Source organism: Rhinolophus sinicus, linkage group LG11 (genome assembly GCF_036562045.2).
Source record: "Rhinolophus sinicus isolate RSC01 linkage group LG11, ASM3656204v1, whole genome shotgun sequence".
NCBI classification, from domain to species: Eukaryota; Metazoa; Chordata; class Mammalia; order Chiroptera; family Rhinolophidae; genus Rhinolophus; species Rhinolophus sinicus.
The window spans coordinates 75,462,443-75,479,522 of NC_133760.1; the positions used below are offsets into that span (position 1 = coordinate 75,462,443).

The 17,080-nt window shown below is 37.8% G+C and overlaps 1 protein-coding gene across 2 annotated transcripts in view; it reads right to left on the reverse strand.

Moving 5' to 3' along the window:
* Positions 1-17,080, reverse strand: part of CFTR (CF transmembrane conductance regulator) — a 159,221-nt gene that overhangs the window by 90,248 nt on the left and 51,893 nt on the right. For both annotated transcript variants that reach the window (XM_019743194.2, XM_019743195.2), the window contains exons 8-11: positions 15,702-15,948; positions 13,213-13,305; positions 11,003-11,185; positions 8,428-8,619 (exon numbers count right to left, since the gene is read on the reverse strand). In XM_019743194.2, coding sequence (XP_019598753.2) covers positions 8,428-8,619; positions 11,003-11,185; positions 13,213-13,305; positions 15,702-15,948 — 715 coding nt within the window. The remainder of the gene's footprint in view (positions 1-8,427; positions 8,620-11,002; positions 11,186-13,212; positions 13,306-15,701; positions 15,949-17,080) is intronic.

Below are 17,080 nucleotides of genomic sequence, written 5' to 3' on the forward strand. Positions count from 1 at the left end.
TCTGACTGTCCTCTCCCGGTTCAGCTCTCACCAGATCCCCTTCCTTCAGACCCCAGACTTGCTGCATTGCTTTCGAGCTCCCCCCAAAGTACAATGCTCTCTCTTGACTCCAGGCTCATTTCATTCTCCACCCTAGCCACATGGAACTGAATGTAGCTCCTCGAATATGTAATGTTCTTTCTTGGCTCCAGACCTTGTACATTCTGTTCTCTTTCTGGAATGTTCTCCCTGTTCTTCACTCACATGACTCCTACTTATCCATCATCTCTCCCCTTAGATGTCACTTCCTCCAGGGATACCTTGCCTGACCTTCTAAGACCAATTAAGTGCCACTTCTCATATTAACCAAAATCATAGAACTTACCAAACTGCACTGGTATTTACTTGTTCTCCACTATAATGAAAGTTCCTTGAAGACAGGGATTTTGTCTTGTTTATCAATAATTCCCAAAGTTTGGCACATTCCCTAGTTCCATGTTTGCACTCACAAATATTTATTAAATGAACATATTCATATACCTTTTACCCAAAAGTATCTGTAAGTCAAAAATTCATTGCAGACCAAAGACCCTTGTTATGCTTGCAGACAGCACACATTGTCTCACGTAGTGCTGTGTCCATAACACAAACTCAACAAATAGCTGTTGAAATCAATTTTTAAATTTATGAAATTTGAATCAAGGGTAACTAAGCCTTCTGAATAAAACTTAGGTATTGTAGACTTGGTTCTGCGGTGTATTAATAATAATACAATTGCCATTTCAAGGGTTCTTTTGTCTAGAGAACTCTTATGCTCAGTATTTTGAGCAAAACCAACTTTCCCTTCCTACGAAGGTCTCTATGAACATTCCTAAGTTCTAAGGTTCTATTAAAGGATTAAGGTTCTATTAAAATATAAGTGTAAGGTCTTCTCTTGATCTAGTTAAATTAGCCATCATTACAAAATGGAAACTTCCCAGAGTGCTGGGTCCAGAATCCCAGTTCTTCAAGATGAATGAAACATCAGGCACGTATGTAATGATACAGCATGGATTTCACCTTTGGAAAACCTAATGATTTTGCTTTTTTTAATATGAAGGCCTAGCTTAAATATCTTAGTTTCATTATTTGTTCATGAGATAGCTGAGTCCTTGACCATTCCAATTAAATTACTGTTCTTTGATTTGCCCAAAACTAAGCTGGACAGTCATAGGGCCATTTTGGTTTTAGAAATGCAAGAACTCTCACTTGTTAAACTGATAATCAGTTCCAGAACTGTAATCTTAATTCCTACAACTTAGTTCATAATTTTAGAATTCAGTACATTTTCACTTTGACAGCAAACTCTAGGCAAAGTTGTCAGTAGAGAACCAGAAAGTGAGAATTCAACATACCAATGTCCACAAAGTACTCAGTACACAGAGATGACATGTGTTCTCTCAATAGATGTTAGCTATTATTTATTTTTAAGTTCCAGGGCTCAAATAAAGTGAAATAACAGTTTTGTTCAGGAAATGCTATGTTTGATTCTGGTTCAATAGTTTTATAAAACAAAGGTGCTTGCTTTATATTACAGTAAACAAATGGCAGTGCTTTCAAAGTTGTTTAATTACCTATCAATAGAAAATTACAGGTGGTTAAAGGTACAGTCACTTAGTGTGGTTCATTCTGGTGTAGGGGACATACTTCAATGTATTTCAAATATCTGTTTTAGATGTCCATGTCTTGGTTACTAGTGAATGCAAATGTTAATTCTTATAGCACCTTTTTATTTACAGATCTCCCAACTATACATTCCTGAATTCTCCTACAGTGGTGGATTGGCCATCCAAAGGTTAAGCCTCTGTTCAGTGCAGGTTAGTTCTGGCCAGATCTGGAAATCCAGAGGTCAAATTTAAATTAATTAGTCTTATGGTATCTGCATGATGGAATTTATTTTCCAGAACAGTCGTTAACTCATTTCTTTGCTTACTTCCCTCCCAAGATTTTCATACTTCTTGCCAATTTCCCTCCCAAATTTTTCTTTTTTCTTTTAGTAACTTCTTGCCAACTTCCCTCCCATTTTTTTTCTAGTGACTTAAATATGAAAGCAATGGTGAAATAGGCAACACAAAGAGATCTCAATTTTTCAACTTACACAGTAAATAGTTTTGCTACAATGCATATATAACAGCAGTCATGACACACTTACTTAATGTAACTATTTTGTGGTTACAAAAGGATCTCAACCACTTTGTGGAAACCAATTACACATCCTAAGCTCCTGACCTCTCTCACACCCCCCACCCCACCTTCCACAATGCACTATTATAAAAGCCAATTACTTCTCCAAACCCAGGTACTTTACAAGAGAGTGAGTCACTAAATAAAGACAGTACAGTTACTGGTTCCCCAAACACTGGCCTGCCTAGAATCCTCTTGCTGTCAGCTGTGGGGAGCCTGTGTGCTAGGATACAGTATTGTTAAAGTGCCAAAGAGGTGGTATTCTGGGGATAAAAAAGGCAAGAGAACAGTGAAATCTGTCACTCTTTCAATAACGAAATATGATTATAATCTCCTTAAGAGATACGGAAGTCAATGAACGGGGCCCAATTATATTGATTTCTCTTTTTAAGCTAGCAAAGTCTCTGTGCTAGTTACAGAAATTACAAATATTTAGGAGGACTCTAAGGGTAATTTGGGTGTATGCAAAGAAAAAAATGGGAGGATAAGTTAATGGGCACAGGAATAAAAAATATATTTAAAAAATAATTACCAATTCGCCTAGAAATCTATTCTACTATAATCTAGATGGTTGAAAGTAGGATATATAAGCAAGACATGAAAATATTCCTACAAGAGGACTGAGGTGAAGAATCTGAACATGATTTGCTCACTTGTGTCTGCACATTACCAGTTATTCTATCAGCACAAAACTCTCCATGCCCTTCCCTGTGATAAAGTCTTTAAGCTGCCCCACTGAGTGAATAGTTTTCAACAAACTGAAATCAGAAAACTATGTAAACTATGTTGTGCGTGCTTTCTCCTAGCCAAGCAAATTTACACCTACCTGCCTCCTCCTATGACGCCAAGCATCACTACATACACAGATACTGTAGATATGACAGCTGGACGAACACACAAAAATGTGGAAGAAAATAATGCATTCTCATCTCCAGTTCCACATCTAGATGTAGCACGTGAAGAAACAGAGCAACTTTGGCAGTCAAAACGAAAATGCAATTGAATCATGAATGCTAGTATTTGATAGCAGAGGCCACAGAAAGAATATGAGGGATTCTTTCCTGGCTCCAGTGGCTTCACTGTCAAGAATTCCGCATGTATTTCATGCCCTTATGCTCAGAACTCCTCCACACACAAAAATTAAAGCTTTCGTTTTAAAAGGTTCTCACTGGCCTTTTTCAAATGTGCGAACACTTGTTTAACAACAAGCTCCCCCCCCCCCAAAAAAAAAACACAAAACACTGGAAACTCTAAAGTCACTGAAAATAGGAGCAAGTTTTGACTGTTAACGTGATCGGGCACACGTAATTACTCGGATCACTCCAACAGTAATGTGTGTCATGTAATTGTCTCCTCAAACTCTTAGACTGCACGGCTCAGAGAAAATGTCTTCAGAGCAAAATTCCTGCAACTGACATGCCTGCTTCAAAATATTTCTGAAACAGTCATCCAATAAGAATTTACCGTTTTGCATATCAGTGTGCTAGATGGAATGTACCAAAATAATGTTTTTTAGAATTGCTGTTCTCAAGGAATGTGCCATGTAATTTAATAGATAACAACATATAGGAAACGTTCAGCAAAGAGAACAGCATATACATGTAAAGCACAAGGAATTTGGAAGGTGCTGGATGTCTTCACTTATCAGCAGATGAGGAGGAAGGCCTAAATCAGTTGCAAAAATCAGCAGGACAGAAAAGAGCAGGGATTCATGGATTGTTGGAAGTGAAAAGCTAATTGTTTTATTTGATAGTTTAAGGCAAAGAGGAAGAGTGAATTATATATTAAAAAGCGAAATGGAGGTCACCGTTATTAACAATTTTTCCTAAAACCCTCCTAAGGGCGTCCTCCACTAGCACTTCGTTAGTGAGACCTCTGCTCCACCTGCCTCAATGGGACATCACAGTTCTATGTAATTCACCTCTACGTCCTCCCTTCCTAAAGCCATAGCACCTCCAATTCCTGCTGTACAAGGAGTCCTCATTTCTAAATCAATTTCTCTTCTCTTCTAATTTCTTGAGGAAAAAAACTCACTCTTCCCTGAAGGCCCATTTTTCCTGATGCCCTGCCTTATAAATGTAAATATTAAGTACATATATATGACATTCCTTATAGTCTCAGAATTCCTCAGCTTAATTTTTGTCTCTTCTTGTCCATCATGACCATTATCTGGGTGACTAAAATACTTCCTATTTAGAAAACTCTCCATCCTTTTAGTAGAGCAGCAAAATAGTGCTACTACTACTACTATTGCTAATAACAGCAATAATAATAATAATGTGATGATGATGACGACAGCTGTTGTATTTATTAAGTACTTTCTATGTGACAGAAATATACAGAAAACCCTAACAAAGTAGGTAATATTCTCCCCATTTTGCAGAGGATAAAACTCAGTATTCATCAAGGTTAAGTACTTTCTTTAGTAACCCAGTTCTGTCAGATTTCAAAATCTATGTTCTTTCTGTGATCCCACAAAGTTTCAAATCGTGTCTACCTTAATTCTGATTCTCATATCATAACCAAACTGATATATCTAAAATGCAAAGCTGGGGCGGCTGGATGGTTCAGTCAGTTAGAGCATGAGCTCTGAACAAAAGGGTTGCTATTCGATTCCCACATGGGCCAGTGACCTGCGCCCTCCACAACTAGATTGAAGACAATGAGCAGCCGCTGAGCTGCCAGAGAGGTGGCTGGATGGCTCAGTCGGTTAGAGCAAGAACTCTCAACAACAAGGTTGCTGTTTGATTCCCACATGGGATGGTGGGCTGCGCCCCCTGCAACTAAAGATTGAAAACAGTGACTGGACTTGGAGCTGAGCTGCACCCTCCACAACTAGATTGAAGGACAACGACTTGGAGCAGATGGGCCCTGGAGAAACACACTGTTCCCCAATATTCCCCAATAAAAATAAATAAAAAATAATAAAATAAAATGCAAAGCTGATTGCATCATTTCCCTGATTAAAACTCTCCAAGACTAAATCCCTAAGACTGGTATACAAAGGCTCCCAAGACATGGCCCTCCACCTTCATTCCTCCCTACTCACTATCCCCTAGTTACACTCTGGTTCTCTCAAGATGCTGTGGTTCTGTGTGCTAACCGAGTGGTTTCATTTTCCACTCATCCATTTTCCTCTGTCCAGAACACCTCTTTCATTTTTATTCATCCTCCAAGATGTCCATTTTTAGAGAAGGGCTCCCTGAAGTCTCTAGGATAGCTAAAAGCCCTCATCTCAACTTCCATGATGCCCTCAGAGCACCTCTGTCCCAACACTTGCTATATTATATTAAAATAGTCTCTTTATGTATGTTTTACCCCAACCAGCCTATAAGTTCTTTGAGTGAAGGGATAATAAAGTTTTCATTTTGCACCCACCTTGCTCTCACCACAGTGAACAGTGTCCAGCATATGGTAGTCATTTAAGTAATGTTTGGGGGTCTGAAAGGGATGGACATAGGAACTGGATTCACCTCCCAACCCCACTGCCATTTCTGGAGCATGGACCCAATCTGCCTATACGTCAAATACTCAGGGTCTTATGCCACCTGTTTTCTTCCACAGAATACTCCAACTTTTGTTGACTGGGTCATGAAGACCAGCTACCATATTCATAGATGACCACTTTTATAGTTTTCTTTTATAACTTCTTTGTCACCATCAACATTAATAACGATGATTTTTCATGATTTTTTGGCTTCACAGTTCTCCTTCTTACTTACACCAACCTCCACCTTGTTTCCATAGTAGCCACTCAGTGACAAGATCTGACTCTCAGGCACATTTCTCTTACATCATGCTCTCTAGTGGAATTACCCCAAAAAGAAGTAGAAACAAGCTAACAGTTACTGAACAGCTAATTTGTACCAGTTGCTGTATTAGGCGCCTTACATTTATCTCATTTACTTTTTTCTGAACAATCCAATGATTATTTACTCATCAATCTCCCACTTCTTCACATCAACCTAACTTTCTACTTTATTGGCAGGTCCAATATTCTTAATCAAACAATTCCTACAAGGCCATAAGTTTCACTCTTGTCACTAGTGGAATTCCATAGTGAATCATTCCATCAGAGGACATTAGTGTTTCACCTCCTCTGGAAATGATTCCTTATATTAGACAGACCCTGTTGATTCTCATGCTTCCAACTCTTACTCTTATAGAAATGCCTCTTTCTTTTCCTTTTAGAGCACTATTACATTCTGTATTGATAAGTTTCTACCTCCTACTGCTCCATGAACCTCTGAAGTATATGAATCTTATTCATATTTTCATAAAATACAGCAAGTCTAAATAAATGTTTTCAAAATGAAGACTCCTTGCCTTTTTCTTGTTTAAAAGATTATTTAGGCACAAAAGACCATGTATTCTATGATTACACTTACGTGAAATATCCAGAATAGGAAAATTTTTAGAGACAGTAGATTGCTTAAGGCTGGGTGAGTGACTTAGGAATGAGGGAATAAAAATTGATGGCTAAGGGGGTTTCTTTTAAAGGAGCTGATGTGGTAATGTTGTACAATCCTGTGAATAAACTTAAACACTCTGAATTATACACTTTAGAAATAATTTTAAGGCTGGCCATGGAATCAGAAAAACAAAGGAATAATATGTTCCTCTTATCACCTTTCCTTCATTATTTTAACAGCTTTATCGAGATATAATTCACATACCATACAATAATTCATTAAAACACAGTTCACTATACCATGAACCCTTTAGAAAATGGATCATGTCTTACTCAATTTGGCATTCCCAGACCCTAGCACACCACTCAGAAGTTAGTAAAATGCTCGTTCCATGATGAGGGACCTCTAGCTCTGAATTTATTATTAGTAACACAACTATGTCACATTTGGGTTAAATATACTTTTATAGATTTACGTGGGGGAATCAAACCACCATTTATAGTATTATTTCTATGGGAAATGGTATATTCAAAGCAAAAATAAGACTACTAGAAACCTTCCGACATCTTTCCGCTAATACATAAAGAAAGCCCATGATTTATCTTGCAAGGCACTATCACACCTACATCCTAGCACCTCCTAGACAAATATCAGTGTTCTCTAGAAACACTCAGATTTTTTTTTATTACAAATCTACTCAGTGTTCCAACCTCCAGATTGTGAAATACTATTCCTGGAAGAAGGGCTTTTGAGGAATGAAGATTATCTTCTTCAAGGTAAATCCAATATTTTTTCAGGATAGCTTTTATTTTCATTAGGATTTCAGGGTATATGGAAAATAAGAGAATGGAACTTTGGAAAACTACCATTGAGTGAGTTAAGATATACATAGAGAGCCATTTATACAAGCATTAGCCCTCTTTCGTAAAAATTGTAGTTTTTATCTATTGAACAAGTAGCCATTTTCTATTTTCCACATACTGTATTTTAAGTTTCATTTTATTCCCACTGTAATGTTTCTCATTAAATGTGATTGAAAAGAATCCACTAATATCAAATGTCATCTATCAAAAATAGTGATTTTGAATCAAGATTACTATGTTGGCAATACTGCTGATAAACCTCATGATATATTCCCTGCCTTATATTTATATCAATAATTATTAAACACCCCATCATATACTTTATGTATCAAATAGCACAAGATCCACATACTGGCTTCACTGGAAATACTTTATGTATTTCCAGATAAATAGCCGATACCCCAATATTGTTATGAAATGAGTGAACAACATCATCTCCAATTTTGTCTCTGTTCCAGACAATTACAGTCACTAAAAGTTATATAGTTATATGTTCCAGGCCAAAGGATAAGATATAATCACAGTTTTATCTTTGATTCTCTACTGGCAGATCAATGCTTGTTCCATTAGGCTATGGTATGAGTAAGATTATCAAAATCCTCTTATGTAATTTTGAAGTATCTTTTAAAAAATGTATGCCATATAAAGGTCATGTGAGGACATTTGTTTCACTAATGAGTGAACAAAATTCTTACCATCTCATGGAGTTTTTATTCTAACTAAACAAGTCCATCACTTTGAAAATAAATTATACCTTCTTTATGTTTCTGCAAGTTTCTTAAAGCAGGGGTCATATATTTTCTTAATTGATTTACTCACAGTAGTTTATCCATAATGGAACACTGATTAATATATGTAGACTGACTGATTAAATAGGGAGCTAAATATATAATGTGAGTAGTTTGAAGGTCTCATCTGCATAACCATAAAGTTTTCATATAATTACTTACCTCTTCTAGTTGGCATGCTTTGATGACACTCCTATATCTATACTCATCATAGGAAACACCAAAGATGATGTTTTCTTTAATGGTGCCAGGCATAATCCATGAAAACTGAGAGCAGAAGGAAATTCTCCCACTGTGCTTGATTTTGCCCTCTGAAGGCTCCAGTTCTCCCATAATCATCATCAGAAGTGAAGTCTAGAAATAAAACCGTTTTTATTAAGTTAAATCATTTGATCAAATCACTGTCAGGATGCACTTGCCTCCAACTGGTATCCTAAGTAGAGGTATCTATTCTGATTTTAAAAGATTCTATATTAATTCATTCTATTCAAAAATTATTAAGCACTTCCTATTCTGGGTACACTGCTGGTAAAGTAAAGAAACAGAAGAACAAAGATGTAACATAAAGTAATTATGATAAATATAACCACAGAAACACCACTCCAACCTCTAAAAGTTGGAATGCCCTTGGGCTTATACCTTGGCCCCTTTCGCTTATCAACAGTCTCTCCTTTGGACTCTCATTTAGCCCCATGTCTTTACACTGCTAGAAACCAGACTTACATATCCAAATAACATCTCTACTTGGATGTCAAATAGGCATTTTAAACTTAACATTCCAAAATCCATCTCCAGCCAAAACCCGTTTGTCCCATAATATTCTCAGTAAATGGGACCCTCATCCTTCTAGTTACTCAGTCCAAAAACCTTGGGCTCATCCTTGACTCTTCCATTTTTCTTATGTGCCACGTTCAACCTATCTAGTTCTGTTGTGTCTTCCTTGAAAACATGACCTGCATCTGCCTCCTACTTCCATTACTCCCAGGATTAAGCCAACACCATCTCTTGCCTGGATCAGCACAAAGCCCTTTGGACTCAGATCCCTGCTCTGCACGTGTATCCCACAATTTATTCTCACAGGAGCCCTGTCAAAATGGAAGCCAGATCTTGTTACTTCTCTGCTCAAAGCCCTCCAATGGCTTCTCACCTCCTCAGAATAAAAGCCAAACTCTTTACAAGAACCTTTGTAAGGCCCTGAGGGCACTTTTACAAGGCCCCAGATAATGATCTGGTCCTCCTTTATTTCTCTGACAGCTCTACCCTCCCTGGCTCACTCTGGGCCAACTTCACTGAAGTCCTTGTTGTTCTTTGAACCAAACTGGCACAGTCCCACTTTAAGACTTTGTTCCACCCTCTGCCAAGATTTTCAGTTAAGATTTTCCTAAGTGGTACTAAATTTTAGCTTGATCTTATACTAACTGAGCACTAGATGTGTAGAATAAGGTATTAGCTCCTGCTTTTGCTGACTTCTAAAATAAAATAGTCTACAAAGTATCAATATTTTTACATATATATATATATATATATATAATAGTCATTGATGTTTTCATTTAAGTTCATCTCTCTCAAAATACCAAAATTGTGATAGATATATAAATATATAAATTATATATTTATTCATATGCATATATGAGGTCTAACAATTAAGTTCTGTGAGGGTGGGTGACAGAGACTGTGTGGTGAAAGGAGTTGCCTGGAAGGCCACAGAACTGCTTCAGTTGTGGTAGGGATGACAGAAGAACTGAAAATCTCCACACACTGGGGTAGATGCTGCAAGTCAGCCTTTGGTCCAAGGTATCCAGTGGTGCCGCCTCTTATACCAATATTGCTTAATTAAAATAAGTGGAGGACATTTCATAAATGGAAGACCCAATGTAGATTACAACAAAGAACAAAAACAAAACAAAAAACCACCAATTTCCCAAAGATGTTCAATTAAATAAATTTGTAGCTCTGATTTAATTCCTTCACGCCCTTTAAATTCATTCCCCAAAGAGAACAAGTGTTTTCTCATTATCTGAATGATAGCTCATATCCTTAAGATCACTATAAAGTCTTCTCTTTTCCTGACAATGAGGTTTGAACTGTTGGCTGTTTTTGCTCTCTAATCTGTTAATTTTTGTCAGATGTATCTCCTAATATTCCTAGTTTATAATAAGTTAGGGTGGGAGGGGAGGGCAGGGTGACTGACCAGCACAGAATAAATTAACATTCCTATGTATTTCCTTCAAAAAACTACCCCACTCAAAATTTTTCCTCACAATAAATCATCAGCAAATCCTAGTCCACTCTCCAAAATTCTAATGTCAACAAAATGGGGACCTTTGCTTATGTGGTGACTGAGGTAAAATCTAAGCCATGATTTTCCTGGAACAGTTCTGATAAAAAATGCCTATGCCACAGACTGTTAAAAATGGACAGTTCATTGATTCAACAAAATGATAGAATGACAAAATGATTGAATAAAATGATTGAATGTGCAAGACAGTATGTTGAGTGCTGTGCAAAACTTAAAGATGTAGAAAGATTCACTGGAAATAGTGTGAAGAAATAAAAGGCTAGAGGACATTATCAGTGGAATAATTTATATTATAAGAAACACTATATCTAATCATTCTCCTAATACCAATGTAAGAATTTCTCCAAAATACCTTTTCACACTACAAACATACTTGAAAAAGAAAGGAGAAATGCATGCCAAATTAAGATCATAATGATGAGGAATAAAAGAGACTACCTTGCCTGCTCCAGTAGATCCAGCAACAGCCAACAACTGTCCTCTTTCTACCTTGAAATTGATACCTTTCAGCACAGGAGTACTAAGAATTGCGAAATTACTGAAGAAGAGGCGGTTATCACCACTGGAAATGTTTCCATTGTTATTGTTTTGCTTTGCATTCTCAAATAACTCCCCAACCCCCTGTAAAAAAAAAAAAAAAAAAAAAAAAAAAGTAGGTTTTTCAGATATTTTCAATAGCTATTTATTTTATGTACAATTAATTTGAAAAGCACATAGCCCATAATCCATACATTATAGCACATAATTATATAGTCCATGATCCATACATTACAGCACATAATTATATAGTCCATGATCCATACATTACAGCACATAATTATGGCCCATATTTCTAGAGCACATAATCCAAAATATTTGAAAATTATAATTATAGCCAAAGCTGATAAAGTGAATGCTTTTAGAAAAGGATTTAGCACAAGGAAAATGGAGATGAGAATGCTGCTGGGAGAAGAACTGAAATGATTGGTCTTGGAATAAGAGGAGGTTAAACCCAGAGGGGTCCAAATGGTAGAATTAAAGAGATCAGAAATCTTGATGAAATTGAGCAGCAGTAAAGATGGGATTAAGAGACTAAGCTGGAAAGTTAAGAAATTCTGGGCTGAGAAAGAGGTTTCAGTGTGACATAATCACCAAAGTAGAGCACGCCTGGGTGCCCACAAAGCTCAGGATGTGACTAAGAGGAAACTTCTGAGGAAGTCCCGTGAGGTGCAAGTTCTAAGGATGGCATTGGAAGGGCTGCTCATGTGAATGCTGAAGCCTCAGACACAACGGCAGAGGGTTAACAAGCACCACCATCCTGAGTGTCATCAGGGAGTGCCCGGAGTTTGACAGGTGACAGTCAAAGCCTGGAGGGTGAGGATGCAGCTAGACAGGAGGGAAAGGGTTGTAGATGTGACATTTGGGTCCCAAATCAGGCTTCAGCCCTTGCCAGTTGTGTGAGCTGAGCCAGGTCCCTTAAGCTTTCTAAGCCTCCGTTTCTCTATCAGTGAAATGGAAACATTAATATTATGTAAGTCATAATGTCATGAGAATTGAGACAGCACATACAAAGTGCTTCCCCTAGTGCCTGGCACGTAAGGGCTCCAGCACGCTGCTTATAATATTAGATGGGGGGAGAGGGAAATGGAGGACTTTGGGATCAGAGCAGGAACACAGTTGTCTGAAAATAGGAGTGAAAACGTCAAACATATTCTGCCTTCGTGCCTGGAAAGGCAATTGAAATTCCTAAAAGCAAAGAAGTGAAAATCAATCTGATGCACACACTTTGCCACAAACAATTTTCCTAGGCAGACAAAGAATTATTCTCTTACCTGTATCTTAAAAAAATGAAGTAAAGTGAAGCCCTGGTGATCAAGTTACTTAATATAAATAAAACCAATTTAAGATATTGTGCAATATGTAGAAATAGGACACTGGTTTCATAACTACCTTTACTCAACAGATATAAGTGATAAGGAAACAGGAACTCAACAGGTGTTCTCAATAATCAAATATTGTTTCCTTAGAGGCTAAAGTCATTGATAATATATTTTCTGACTGAGAAATACGATAATTTTTAACTAGTGAATGAAAATAAGTAAAAATCATAGAAAACCACACACTGGTAGACCTCTCATACATCTTTATGTTGACTAGTATATATAAAGCACACTGGACTGGAACTTGAGATCAGAGAAGGTAGAGTTTATTGAGGAACTATTTTGTGCATGGTACTCTGTTGAACACTTCACATAAATTATCTCAGTCAATCTCACAACAAATTTGCAACGTAAATAGTAATATTCCCATTTTACAGATGGAGTACCAGAGGCTGCACAAAGTTCAATAGCTTGATCTAGATTACACAGAGAGTAAACGGCAGACCCAGGATTCAAACACAGATCTAAATGGATCCCAAACCACGAGGTTTGTACTACTTCCTAATCTGTTATGTGAAACAAGTTATATGACTTAGACAAAAAGTGAAGAGGCTTCTATACTGTCTTTAATACTGCTGGGCCTCCACTTCTTTACCTATACGTGGAGTCGGTCACCTTCCAGTTCTATCAGTTCTAACATCATTCTAACTTTGTTGTCCATTAGTACAACCAGATTCACAAAGAAAATTCCTAAGTATTTAGAGCAAATAATTAAAAAATAATTCTGACCTCCTCCCAGAAGGCTGTTACATTCTCCATCACTACCTCTGTGGTTGTTAAGTTATATTCCAACGTCTTATGCTCTTGCTTTTGTAAGAATTCCTGTTCATAAAAAGAGCAAAAACATGTTGTAGAATGAGAATAGCATTAATGTATCACTGCACCTATTTTAAACTCTAATAATGCTGTATCTTGCATTTCGATTTTAAGAATTATGTTAGAAATTATTTCTTAATAAAGTAATTTTATAAGCTTCTAAAATTAATTTGCCAAGCACCAGGATTCATCGTATTTAAAATGTACTCTTCAAACATGTGATATTATACAAAACTGTTTTTACATGTCAGATTTTCAACGTACCACTGATTCTTCCTTGTACTATTCCATGCTAACCTTACTGATGATTGTATAAAGCACCTTTGAATTACCCACCAATGTGCCTCAGTTCACAATTAGGACAGAGAGAAAACTAACGTCTTCTTTACAGCACCCCCCTTATTAGAGGCATCATTAGCATCACTTCTCTGAGTTAAGTGAAGTCATGAAGATCTGATATAACTGATTTTAAGGCATCAAACCTTGTTTCTAAAAGTAGGGTCCTATTCGAAACTCTGATTCACAGTGTTCTGCGGGAAGGTGAGAGCATAAAGAAGAATTAATTTCATGTGTCCTGAAGTCTTCACTATAGAAAGTAATGAAAATAGACTGATCCTTGCCTCATTTCCCGCCTTTTCCTTTTCTGCTCTTCTCTCTCTTGCCATCTCTATTTTGCTTTCTCTCTTTTTCTCCCAATTTTGTTTTCAAGATGTGTTTCTCTGTCTCTGTGTTCCTGTTCAGTGTTTCTCTTTGTCTCTGTGACGCTCTCATTTTGGGTCTGTATGCTCTCTCTCTCTCTCTCTCTCTCTCTCTCTCTCTCTCTCTTTCTTTCTCTCTCTCTTTCTCTCTCTCTCTTTTTCTCACCCCCAAATACACAGAACTGTGATGGGTTAACAGAAGAAATAAGATTAGTACGAGACCTGCTATGGTTCTGAGATACACACACCTATTTGTCTAAATTGGGGATCTCAAACTCACACACTTTCAGATGATGAAATTAAGGAAGGTGGCTGAGTAGAGACTGTGATGAATGAAGGGGGCAGGCTGTCTGATGGGGGGGGCTGCCACAGCTTGAGAGGGAAGAAGACCCAGTTTACTATATATTCCAACCCTTCAAATGGGATTGAAAACATAATTTGTTGCACATGTGACATCTGTCAATTTGTAAATGCTGGCAACTAATTCAAATGTTCTTTAAATGTGAAGGTCAAATAAAAGAAGTCTAGGGGTCAAAATTAGATCCCTGGGCCACCATTTGCAAACTCCGGCCTAGATTAAACAATGGCAGAACCACTTAAAAGTGACTCACCCTTCACCATCATTTTTATTTATGTCACAGTGATTTATTTGCAGGGTCAAATATTTAAATGTTATCAAAAAAGTGTAATAAAACATTTTGATCTGTGTCATGCGGGGTATAATGTGAGGTCTCTAGTCCCGCTCCCCACCTAAGCATGCAGGGTGTCATGGTGAGGCCAAAAAGGAACACCCATGGAGCCATAGCTAGGGGAGTCATACCACTATATTCTCGCTGGCGGGTGGGTTGGAGACACAGGAAGCAGGAGCCACATGATCCGCAACCTGCCATCCACTTGTCTCTGCCAACCAACCTCACTTGCTAGCTGCAATCCACGTCTCTGCAATCTGCAATCCACACTCCACCACGCCACTACACCACCCTTTGCTAGCTTAGCCACGGCAGTTATATCAGTGGCCAATGGCTAACTGGAAACAGCCAATGGCCAACTAGTCACAACTGACGACCATCTACTACCTGAGCCAGCACCTTTCTGTGTGAGCCCGAGAGCCTGGAAACTGCTCTCTGGGGCTCTGTCCCCACAATCTGCATATAAATTATAAAAATTATAAGCACACAAGTTCACAGTAGTGATTCAATTAGCTTTGCATAAATTGAGTCTCATCACCTGAGGACTTTAGAACTTTTCTTCAAGCTACCAGCTACATCAGCACTGTAGATAATTAACGTGGCATAAAATGCCATTCTCATTCATCATACTGGCCAGGGAACCACTCGGAAAACAAGGTGAACCTTCTCAGTGGTGGGGGAAAGTTTCTGAACTTCCCGGTGAGTCTGTCATCATCTTTGTACACATTTGCCAAGTTCACTAAAACTGATCTATGGATTGATTACTTGAATAAAATTATCAGAATACAGAAACAACATTTTCTGCAACTTCTTAAGAGCAGCTCACAGGTCTTCATTTTATTTCACTCACTTTCATTACAAGGGCTTGTTAGACTACATATAGACATCAAGAGAGGAAATCCTGTGCATCAAATAGGCCCAAGACCAAGATGTAATTTCTAGCCAGTTTGTCCACTAGAAAAATTCTAAACTGTTCTAAAATTATTGTGGATGATGCCCCCTTAGGGTACATTACCTGTATTTTATTTATTGCTCCAAGAGAGTCATACCACGTTTGTACAGCCCAGGGAAATTGCCGAGTGACTGCCATGCGCATAACGATGCAGAACGAGATGGTTGTGAATATTTTTCGGAGGATGATTCCTTTGATCAGTGCATAGGGAAGCACAGATAAAAACACCACAAAGAACCCTGAGAAGAAGAACGCTGAGCTGTTGAAGTATCTCACATAGGCTGCCTTCCGGGTCAGTTTCAGTTCTGTTCTATAAAAAATAAGAATAAGATTTTGGATGCTTAGTTATTTTTCAAATAAGGGGCATCTTGCAATGTAAAATCTGAACACAGGCTCTCAAGGCTTTGTGATCTTGGGCAAGTTATTTAACCTCACTGGGCCTCAGTTCCCTTATCTGAAAGAAGAATAATAATCAATGTACCAGTGTCTTGCACATAATACCTGTAAATATTATTTTTAAACTATAATTAATAAGCTCAATTATTATTACATTATTTTTAGGCATTGATCACTTCATTATTAATTAATAAGATTAGTGAGACTGATAATGTTTTGTTTGCTGGTTGGTGTTTTAAGTGATTAAGTGTGAAATGAGGACAAAGTTGCAAGATTTATAAAGGGAAAGACAATTCTGTGATTCCCTAATGGCTTCTTAACACCCTAGTTTGGCTTTGGGGAACACGGAAAATAACAAATGAGCCACAGAGGAGTGGTTCTCAAACCTCAGCATAAGTAAAAATCACCTGAAAAACTTGTTAAAATGCAGAATCTCAGGCCCAGCTTTCAGAGATACTGATTGAGTGAGTCTGCAGCAGGCTTCCAAAAACAACAAAAATACCCAAGTATTCTGTTGCAGGTGGTTCTTGAAAAAATATGAGCATAGATACTGCATCCTCTGTGTCTCTCTCGTTTTAGTATAATAATTTGCAATTGTCTTACACTTCCAATCTTCCAGTCTGAACTGCAAATGTGAACTAGTTTTTTAAACAAATACAGAAGAGGTTTAAATGCTCCAATAGGCAGAAAACAGGGAGTGCAGAGGTTGGTGAGAGCAGAGGACAATGCTGCCTTCTACCTCCATTCCATTCTTCCAGGGCCATAAAAACTGACCCTCCTGTTCAGCTCTTGAAAGGGGAAGAGCAGCAGTGACACAGACAAATGGGGGGGGGGGGTCCTGGTGGTGGGGAGCAACAGCTGTGCTTGGCCTGACATTCGGATGCTGTTTCCATATAAGGGTATAACTCAGAAAAGTTCTCATTCTCAAGTGGTAGAATTCAGAGGAAATCTTTTTTTATTAAATCTGAAAAAAGTAATCTTGAGCACTCTAATGAAGAAAGTGGAGTTCAACGTGCCCAACCTAGATTGATTCACAGTCTATCTCT